General features: G+C 38.0%; 1 protein-coding gene across 1 annotated transcript in view; it reads right to left on the bottom strand.

Moving 5' to 3' along the window:
* Positions 1 to 1,769: 1,769 nt before the first annotated feature.
* The window catches only part of LOC149564842 (protein NRT1/ PTR FAMILY 6.4-like), a 54,506-nt gene continuing 44,869 nt past the window's right edge, over positions 1,770 to 11,406 (bottom strand). The window contains 5 exon segments of the mRNA XM_089816235.1: positions 1,770 to 1,872; positions 1,874 to 2,174; positions 2,343 to 2,749; positions 3,495 to 3,768; positions 4,274 to 4,385. Coding sequence (XP_089672361.1) covers positions 1,770 to 1,872; positions 1,874 to 2,174; positions 2,343 to 2,749; positions 3,495 to 3,768; positions 4,274 to 4,385 — 1,197 coding nt within the window.

The following is an 11,406-nucleotide window of genomic DNA, read 5'->3' as shown; positions in this document are numbered from 1 at the left end:
TTGACGAATAGTTGTTATTCTTATATAATTTTTAATTTTATATTTAAAAGTTAAGATTTTTTAATTTTTTAAATTAATTTAATCAATTGTCATAAACCATCTTGAAATGTTCTACCCAAAATTTCAACAAATTTCCAAAAATATTTCGCTTAAGCTCACAAACATTTTGTCAATCTTAATCTTTCATATAAACAATTGATCAAATCTGAAGCCAAAAGAATATTAAGATCAAAGAAGCACGTAAAGGCAAAGAGAGAAGGAAGAATTATTTGGAGGACGCAAATGAAAATAGAATAACTCAAATGAAACTAAGAGAATAATAACTGCCACGTCATATGGTAGGTTAGACATGCTTTATATTGGACCAACGATTTTGTCAAATAAAAAAAGGTTAGCTAAACAAATCAAAAGAACCGGCAATTTCGCTAGGAAAAGACCGCGTGAGATTCAAAAAGTACCACTAGTTTGGACGTGAGACATGGTTTGAGCATGAGACACTAAATTGTATTTATGGTAGGAGGTTCCCACCAAAGGAGAAACCTATTGAGGCTTAACAAGAACAAAAATAAATCTCCCAATTTATTTATTACTCTCTATAACTTTCAAAATTGTGTTTGTATAAATAAAATTAAAGGAGATAATTTACAACTAAACTATTTTTCATGGTAAATAGATGATAGAGGAAGAGACCAAGTAAGGGTCCAATAACCATGTTAGTTTTGTCATAGATACACCCCAATTACCACTTTTAAAATAGCCCCCAAAAATGAAAACACTTGTACTAATAGTCGGCCACACTTACAGTAATAGCTCATCACGCATGTACTAACAATTGATCATATTTTAGCTATTTTTGTTGGTGATTGACCAATTTGTGCACCATTATTGAGACATTTCATAAAGACTATTGGGACATATAACCACAAGTACTAGGGTTTTTTGAGTGAGCAACTATTGTTGCATGCACGAACATTTTGAAATAACACTTTTGAACTACTTTGTGCTCCATGATCCTTATAGAGAGATCAATGAATACCCAAAAGTTGAAATCATATCTTTAAGCTCTTCACTGACTTATAAAGATGTGCCACACTTTATTTTAGATATACTGAAATTAAGAAATTTGTTTTTTATCATAAAACATAGTAGAAAATGGTTAAATCATTTACAATTGAATTCTTATTTAGAAATAGAAATAAACATCAATCTATTTGAGGCAGTAACACGACAATGAAGCATTTTCGATCATTTGAGGCAGTAACTGTCTAGATAGGCGGTGCTCCTTAATGGTTTTCATACAATTGGGTTGAATTGAGTGAGGCGGTAACTCCATTTTTACAAACTCTTTTGTCCACAGGCTTGTCCTCAACTCTCCCCACATAAAGTTCCAGGTTTTCTAGTTGATGTTGTGTCCGGACATCCATACGAGCTTATACCCCATTTTCCCATTCACTTTCGTTTTGCTTCGGTTGTGCAAAATGAGTTGAGACCAGACATATCCCAATTTGAGTTGAGAACAGAAATTCAGTTTCGAACTTCATTCTTATATAAGTATAGTCTCTGCCAATCTGTAGCTAATTCCTGGGAAATCTTGACAAGTACAATAAAGCAGTTAACTTCCAAAAGTAGTTCGACAAGATAGAAAACATACAGGTACCCTACCCTAGTGGCCCGGATGGGTAGCCTGCAGCGTGAAAATTCACTGCAATAACTTTTCTGCAGCTACAATTTCTCGAAACCTTATTTCAGATTAGCCAGAAAAAAAGACATTACAGTTTTGAATGACTCATTACATCTACATAAACTTGAAGCTCTTCAGTTTCTGGTTTCCCCAGGTTTGTGTTCAATTCCTTCATTTTGGGTTAGTTCTGAATCACTTTGAAGCCAACCCCTGTTCTTCCCATGTTTGGTGACCTTATTAACCAAGGTAACCAAGAGGCTGCTCCAGTAGAATCCCAGAGAAAGTGTGCTCATAAAGAGGTCCGTACTCATTGATTTCATGGTGACCAGGGATTCCTTGATGAAGAATTCAAGCTGACCAACATAAGCAAAAGCTTCCCCTGCACCCACCAGGAAAAACTGAGGGACTAGCCAATACACACTCATTGGAACAGCGTCAGTTCGCTTTTGGGCCAATCCATATTCTTTTGCTGTGTCCAGACGTTTCTTCTCCACTGAATAACAATGAAAACAAATATATCATATCGATGTCCACAAATAAGAAACCTACAAAATTTCTTCAATAAACTTAAAATGAATGCAAAACAGTTCAACCACAACAATCAGAGAAAACCTTGTAAGATTATAACCCATTGCTCAACAATTGTATCGGAAAAGATCACCTAGAGTAGCTGCAAACATGGCGATGATTGATAAAACCAGATCCACAGAAATCCTCTGAAGGCTGGTGATTCCATGAGCCTTTCCTGTCAAGCGCCTCAAGTAGGGAACCATGACCTTTTCACTTAGAGTTGTGAAGAGCATAGTACTTCCTACCAAGAATATTTGAAAAGAAGCTGCTGGAATCTTGAAAGATCCGATGCTTCTGTCCATGCTGTTTGCTTTCTCTACTGAGAATGTTGTCATCTGGGAGTAGACTGTCCAGAACATGATGCAAGTAGACCAAATTAGTATCAGCCTGAATACCATCTCTACTTCCTCCACCCGAGCTAATGTCGCCATCTTCCAAGGGCTGCTTTTTGAACATTCGACCGTGTCTGGATCCAATATGATGGCCTTGTCTAGGCACCTGAAAATGCCAAAAAAACTAAAGCTTTTTGTTAGTGCGATTGCTTTCTTTTAGCCAGCTATTAAGGTCCATTCCATGTTTCCTCATATATTTGCCAACACTTTTGTAATTCAACAATATCAGACTTCCACAATTTTCATTTATAAATTATGAAGTACACTTCTGAATTTAATTGTGCACATCAATGTTTCGGATCATACTGCATGATTATCGCGATGAAATAGTTGATCGTCAGAATGAAAGAGTGCAGGATTTGAAATAGCAAAAGAAATTTTGAGTAGAACCCAAGCCCCCTTATAGAACTCTGCCTAAAACAGTTTACTAATTTGAAGGATGCTCTCAAGACAGTCTAAAAATGTCTATCTTTAGAGTGACATGGCCTGTAATGAGCCAATGGCATATTCATAGTAAGAGGATATTGCTATGTGATATATTTATCCTTTTACACCTAAAACTGTCAAAGACAATAGTACATTTGGTAAGTAGGTTTGAGAGAATATGTCAATGATGGGTGCATGGGCAATTATTGCTCTCTGCAAAAAACCGTTGATTGGGTTTCCAACAAGACTATTCAAGTGGCATCTGAACATGTAGCCTTAGCACCAGAAGCTAGAATACCGGTGAGAAAGCACACTTCTTTCAAAACCAATAAAAAACACTATCTATTGAAACATGATAATTTAGGACCACAAATCTATGATGAAGATAAGGCTGTTCTATGTCTATGTCAAGTCCAGATTAATACAAATCTGATGTGGATGAAATACCAATCATTTTTGCATGAAAACTTAAAAGACTTACAAGAGTTTGAATTGTGCAAAATATTGCAATTGTATAGAAACGGCCAAGAAGGGTGTCTGCTATTAATCCTCCAAGTAAGCACAACAGATACGAGGTTCCCATGACATCAGTGACAACATTGGCAGCATCTGCATTTGAAAGACGCAACTTCCCAACCAAGTATGGAACCAGGTTTGATGATATGCCTATCACACACATTCTCTCTGAAATCTCCGCTCCTGAACAGTACATTCAAAATTAATAATGGTTAGAACTAATATTCCCCTTTCAATAATATTGATCAGTGAATTATACTAGCTAACACCATAAAAAATTCCTAAAAATCTCAATGCTTTGACATCCTCTCTTATGAATTGCTGTGGCTGAACTCATTCTGGCTTTAACTCTTACATATCTAATTAAAGATAAGAGGTTTCTACAATATGTTTCTAAAATTGATTATGTAATTATAATAAAATGAAAGAGTTGAATAAACAAAACAAAATGGCCTATCTAACCGAAACATACTTTATCCATAATGTTAAGGACCTCTATACCAGCTCACACTCAATGCTTGTACAACCATGGCATTTTAAGATCCACACCATCCATGAATCTGAATATTAGAAACTCAATTACCATCCATCTGAACTCTGAATATTTTAACATCCACATTGTTCAATACTCTGTCTACCAGATCCCAATTATTTATTATAAAATGAATTAGATCTATAAACAAATTACCTAAAATAATGAGAGCTGCAGACCATCCACCAGTCTTAGACCTCTCTGCCGGTTTTACTTTCTTGTTCAGCAATCCCCCACTGGCAAACTTATATAATTCTTGTTCTTCCTCCTGCAAGATTTATTTATCTTTTTCTAATGAATAGGTACATAAAACAAACAAACAAAGGGTACAAGTTGCAATAACATTACCATTTTAAAAATCCTGTTTCGGTTATCTGGCTACTTTGGTTTTTTTCCATCTGTTGTTCTTCAGTAACAGGATTTGGGCGCTGTCAAAAATCCAGTTTATCTTTAATAAAAAAGATTGCCATGATTTTAGTGCTGTCAAAAATCCAACTTACCTCCATAAACACATTAATATTTCCAAATACTCAAAATTTGAAACAGTATGGAAGCTTAGATTTTGCAAAATAATACAAAAAGTTCAAGAAGATACCATAGACCAAGTTTGGGTAATTGAGGAGCCTATTCACCAGGCCTAGGCAGGAAAAGTTTTCAAAACACCAAAACTATTCAAGGAAAACAAAATAATGCCAAGAGGATAAGGAGTCTACTTATAAGCAGGACAAAGTTTCCTAGTATATTCCAATTGAAGAGAAAAATTGACATATATTGTTACAGTTCCGGGACAAACAGAAAACATTTATGTACTGGACTTTAGGAAATTAATGCCTGTATCTACAAAGTACCGATGTTTCTCAACATGGTACAATTTCAAAATTTTTGAAATCTCGAGGAGTTGTTTCCGGCATTTTTTCTTATCCCGTCTAGCCTATTCACATTGAAGTCTTCACATTATTATACTGGACTAAAACGTGCATGCGGAGACCTACTACCACGTGACACTCCCCAGGCTCTATTACCCCCTCTCTTTACAAGGTATCCAACTGTACAACACATGCATTCCATGTACCTATTTGAGCTTGTGAGTTGAATTTGATTTGTCCGAAGAATGCAATTTTTTTGTTTCATTCTGTCATACGCATGTTGTTAAGGTGCCTTTGGTAACGAGGCTGTCTCCGACGCAACTTTTCTGGCTTCTTGTAATAGCTATGACAATGTAAATGAGTTGCAAGAACTTTACAAAGAATTCTATAGGAACTTTATATGTTGTTATAAGAATTATAAATGTGGGAAAATTAATGGGTTATAAGAATTATGGTACAATTTGAGTTGCTTTATTGATAGAGTACTTTTATTTTTGAGGATGTGTCATTAGTTCAAACTTCCATTGTATTTACATACATCTTTTGTGAACTCATGTACATGTTGTTTTAAATAGTACTATCTTTCAATTTACATGGTGATTACAACATTACTAATGATTTTTTTTTCAATATTAATTGTTTAAAGTACACTTTATATCATGTACACAAACTAGCTTAATAATGTTAAATAGTTTGTTCATTCTATAATGAAATGCATGCATCCTGTTATCTTTTGCTTCATTGAAAAAATATGATATCGTACATATCATCACTTTTATTATTTGGTTACCTCACATACCATAACATATATTATCTTTTTGGACAATGACAAATTTTCCCCTAAATTTTAAATAGAGTTATTTGTTTAGCGTGTAAGTAGTCCACTCCATAACACGGTCACCTATATAGATATTGGAAAGTTTATTATTTCTAATGAAAGTAAATAGTAACAATTTTCTATACACTAAAATGGCTCCAAGTTGAAATTGGAGCAATGACGGGATTTCAAGTTTGAGTGATGCAGAGGAGGACTACGTGGATGAAGATGATGATCGTAGCAGATATCAGTAGGTTTGGTAGGTGGGTAAGTGCACAAAGTTGTGGTGCCAAAAGGGGGGTATAAGTGGACACCTTTTTCCTAAAATCTATAAATTTTGAACTTCAACAAGAATTTGAAGATAGTTACGCTCAAAATTTTAAGATATGAAAAAAATAAAAGTTGTAGTCCTTTAAATCTAGTTTCTAAACTACTAATTTTTTTCAAAATGGTTTAGTTTTAGGTCCTCAAAAAAGGGGGCCAGAAAAAGTGGTACTGTTTATTCCAAAAAAACATAACGCAGTACAAAGTGTGGCCCTCGTAAAATTTTAACCTTTTTTTTGAAATTCTTTAATCACTCTGCTCAAAAGTTACTTAACACTATGTAGTTTATCCCAGATTTTTCGGGTAATTTTATAATGTGTATTTTTTTTAAATGAATTTTGTAACTAGACACATCTCAAAAACGTAAAATATCTGTGTGCTCCCCCTAGAAATAATTGAAAACTAATCTAAAATCAAAACTTTTTTTTTCAAAGTGTGTAGAATGGAGTCTAGTTTCTAAAAAACTAAGTTGTTGCAAAATTTGATGAACGAGCTAAAATCTATAGCCCAATTAGTACATGGTGGTTTTTGACAAAAAATGAACATACATTCAAAAGAAATTACAGATGAAAGGTTTGAAATAGTTCGAATTAAAAATAAATTATATGGTTAGATAGCTAACACAGAGACCTATAATGCTATGTAACTTGATCTTATCGATACCCAACCAAGAGGAATCTTGAAGGGGAGCACACAAGAAAAATCAATCATTTTTGGTATGTTTGCTGTAAAACACGTCTCAAACCTATTCATAAACTCCAAACCTTTGGGTTGGATCTCCAAGGAAAAACCAAGCCTTAGGCTTGGGTTTAAATAAGCTTTCAATAGTGTGTGTGCCCTATAGCGTGCACACGTTGTAGTGCACACGCGCTATCTAAAACATAATTTTTTAGTAGCATGTGCGTACTATAGGGCGCACGCACTATTAAGACCTAAATTGCATAAGAGAACTAGGTGGGGGGGGGGATAAGGGAATGGCCATGTGTGTGTGAGAGAGAGATAGAGAGAAAGTAGGGGATGGGAGAGGGGAGAGAGAAAGTGAGAAAGAGTAGGGGTGGCAAAGAGAGTATAGGATGAGAGAGAGAGTAGGGGTGGAAAAGAGAGAGTGCGGGATGGGGGAAAGAGATTGAAAGTAGGGAATGGGAGAGAGAGGAAGTGTGAGAGAGAGATTAAGAGTAGGAGATGGGAGAGAGAGAGAGAGTAGGCGATGGGAGACGGAGTGGGAGAGGAAGAGTGAGAGAGAGGAGGATGGGAGTGCATGTGTGTGAAAAAGAGAGAGTATGGAATGGAGAGGTGAAAGACAAAGTAGCTCGAGAGAGAGAGTAGGGGATGGAAGAGAGAGTAGGCGATGGGAGAGGGAGTGGGAGAGGGAGAGAAAGGGGGGATAGAAATGTGTGTAAGAGAGAAAGGGAGAGAGAGTATGGGATAGGAAAGACAGTGAAAATGTAAGAGAGAGTAGAGAGAGAGAGAGAGAGAGAGAGAGAGAGAGAGAGTAGGTAGTGGGAGAGGGAGAGTGAGTGAGTGAAAAAGTAGGGGATGGAAGAGGAGAGAGGGGGGATGGGTGTGTGTGTTTGTGAAAGAGAGAGAGAGTAGAGAATGAGAGAAGGGAGAGAGAGATAGAGAGTAGGCAATGGCAGAGGGATGGGAGAGGGAGGGAGAGAGTGAGAGAGAGAGAGAGAGAGAGAGAGAGAGAGAGAGAGAGAGAGAGAGAGAGAGAGATAGTAGGTGGTGGGAGAGGGAGTGAGAGGGAGAGAGAGGTGGAATGGAAGCGTGTAAGAGAGATAGAGTAGGGGACAGGAGAGAGTAGGTAGTGGGACAGGGACTGCAAGAGAGAGAGGGGGGGAATGGGAATGTGTACTTATTTATAAGAGAGATAGAGTAAGGGATGGGAGAGAGTGTGAGAGTTTGAGAGAAAGTAGGAGGTGGCAGAGAGAGCTCATACGAGATGGGGGCGAGAGAGAGAGAGAGAGAGAGAGAGAGAGAGAGAGAGAGAGAGAGAGAGAGAGAGAGAGAGAGAGAGAGAGAGAGAGAAGGGGATGGGAGAGAGTGTGAGAGAGAGTAGGGGATGGAAGAGAGAGTAAGAGTAGGGGATTGGAGAGATAAAGTAGAGAGGGAGAGAGAGTACTTGAGAGAGAGAGAGAGATAGTAGGCAGTGCAAGAGGGAGTGGGAGAGGGAGAGAGAGGGGGGATGGGAGTGTGTGACAAATCTAGAGAGTAGGGAATGGGAGAGGAGAGAGGGAGGGAGGATGGGAGTGTGCATGTAAGAGAGACAGAGTAGGGGATGGGAGAGAGTGTGAGAGAGAGTAGGTGGTTGCAAAGAGAGCTCGTACAGGATGGGAGAGAGAGAATGATTACGGGATGGGAGAGCGTGAGAGAGAGTAGGGGATGGGAGAGAGAGAGTGATAGTAAGGGATGGGAGAGAGAGAGAGAGAGAGAGTAGAGAGGAAGAAAGAGAACTTGAGAGAGAGAGAGAGAGAGAGAGAGAGAGAGAGAGACATAGTAGGTGGTAGGAGAGGGAGTGGGAGAGGGAGAGGGAGAGAGATAGGGGGGATGGGAGTGTGTGTGACAAATGTAGAGAGTAGGGGATGAGAGAGAAGAAGAGTGGGGGGATAAGAGTGTGTGTATCTCTAAAAGAGAGAGAGTAGGGGATGGGAGAAGAGTGTCAGAGTAGGGGGTGGCAGAGAGAGAGTACGATGATGGGGGAGAGAAAGTAGGCAGTGGGAGAGGGAAAGAGAGAGGGGGGATGGGAGTGTGTGTGTGTGAGAGAGAGAGAGAGAGACAGAGTAGGGGATGGGAGAGAGTGTGAGTGTGAGAGAGTAGGGGATGGGAGAGGAGAGAGAGAGCAGGGGATGGGGGAGAGAAAGTAGGCGGTGGGAGAGGGAGAGAGAGAGGGGGGATGGGAGTGTGTGTGAGAGAGAGACAGAGTAGGGGATGGAAGAGAGTGTGAGTGTGAGAGAGTAGGTGATGGGAGAGGAGAGAGAGAGAGCAGGGGATGGGGGAGAAAAAGTAGGTGGTGGGAGAGGGAGAGAGAGAGGGGGAATGGGAGTGTGTGTGTAAGAGAGACAGAGTAGGGAATGGGAGAGAGTGTGAGAGTGAGTAGGTGGTGGTAGAGAGAGCTCGTACAAGATGGGAGAGAGAGAGAGAGTAGAGAGGGAGAGAGAGAGATAGTAGGCAGTAGGATAGGGAGAGGGACAGGGAGAGAGATAGGGGGAATGGGAATGTGTGTAAGAGAGACAAAGTAGGGGATGGGAGAGGAGAGAGAGAGTGGGTAGTAGGAGAGGGAGAGGGAGAGAGATAAGGGGGATAAGAGTGTGTGTGAGAGATCTAAAGAGTCGGGGATGGGAGAGGAGAGAGGATGAGAGAGTAGGTGGTGGGAGAGGGAGAGTGAGAGAGAGTAAAGGATGGGAGAGGGGAGAGAGAGTAGGGAGGATGGGGATTAGGGAGGATGGGGAGTGATGTGATTTCACATAGTGTGTACGCACTATAGTGCGTACGTGCTTTATAGTGTGTACGCGCTATAGTGTGTACGCACTATCTCAAATCACCTAAAAATGGTAAAAAACCAACCTTGGGGCCCATTTCATCCATTTCTTGCTTTTGGTCTATTATGCACTCTGTTATTCCAACAGAAATCACGGGTTTCAACATAGCAAACACCATTTCAACACTTTTGGAAGTTAGCAAACACCAAATTCAATCATTGGATACGTGATTTGAAGACTTTTTGAATATTCCTTGTATAGAAAAGGTTAGTGCAATCCATTTTAAATATTTTTTGTCAATATATAGATACAAATTTGATTATAATTTGACATGTTATTTAATATATAATGAATTCATTGAAAATTGTATGTTTGAATGAAATGTTATCTCGGAATGGTTAGAAATTTGACAAGTCATTTGATATATATTGTGTATTCATTCAAATAATTATAATTTTTATATGTAATTGAATAATTTGTAATTTACACATTTTAAGTAATTCAGATGTTTGAATGATTTGACATGTAGAAATCATCATCATGCCAAGGAAGAAACCAAAGATTAAAACAAATGAAGATAGGGAGAGAGATTTGGCAATTAAAAGAGATAAAATGAAATTAGTGCATGAAAAAAGAAAATTACAAATCAATAATGAAGAATTGACTTTCGAAGAGAATCGAGAACCACCAATACAAAGAAACAAAGAGGAAGAATTAGAAAGACAAAGAGAACGAATGAGATTGTTATGCTCAAGAAGACAATTGAATTTTGAAGCTACACCATCCTCCAATGTTGGAGTCATATCATCCACTACACCATCTTCCAATGTTGAAGGTATATCATCCTCTCATGTAGAAGAGACACTGAGTTGTAGATCCGACGATATACACACTCCATCATGCCATGTTGAAAGCACAACATCAACACATCAAGTAGGTGATATTCCATCTTTTACATCTTATTTCCAAGGCACATCATCTTCGGTTCAAGGTACGCAATACACTCAACCTTATATTGATGTTCAAAATGTTGAGAGAATTGAAGAGATTAGAACACCTTCAAGAATTCGTTTTAGAAGACCAAAATATTTGATTGATATTGATACTAACATTTTGAAATCAATGCTTGACAAGATTACCAAGTGTACTTGTCAAAGAAAAGTTAATAGTATGTGGAGATTATTTTTTGAAGAATTAAATATTACAGGTCAATGCCAATTATTTGTTGAAATGATGAGAAATTTGAAATTTAGGCCTATCATGAAGATTCTTGGGCTAAGAACGATGGACGATTCAAATGAAAGTAATATTGTAAAGAATTTAATGAGTGCTTATGACAAAGTGGGTTCTAAATCATGCACCAAAGATAGTAATATCACAAGATGAGTACTCACATCGACAATAGTAAGTAGCCAAATGAAGAAAGCTCGACTCATGAAAAAGAAAAGCAAAACATTAAAAATTGGTAGAGGTACCCTAAGGAGAGCCATGCTAAGGAATGAGAAATTAGAAGATCCAACAAAAAATGCATTATGGACATTTAGCGGTAGACTACCGCTAAAGGATAAAAAAATTAGTGAAGCCTTGAAATCATTGATTGAAGATTTTTGAAAAAATAATACACGTGTTTCTCCTAATCAAAGAGATGTTGTAAGGAGGATTGGTAACCAAAATCACGAGCCACATGCGAAACATTTTTTGGACTCAACTCAGACACAATTTTTTGCAAAATTTATTGGTATGTATCCTCAAATTTGAATAAGTCAAAGATTTTTTGAGATGGGTAAACCTTTTTATGTG

Source organism: Cupressus sempervirens, chromosome 3 (genome assembly GCF_028749045.1).
Source record: "Cupressus sempervirens isolate cs-2001-9-10 chromosome 3, ASM2874904v1, whole genome shotgun sequence".
Taxonomy (NCBI): domain Eukaryota; kingdom Viridiplantae; phylum Streptophyta; class Pinopsida; order Cupressales; family Cupressaceae; genus Cupressus; species Cupressus sempervirens.
The sequence above is the reverse complement of the archived record's forward strand: the minus strand, read 5'-3'. Positions and strand labels throughout refer to the sequence as shown.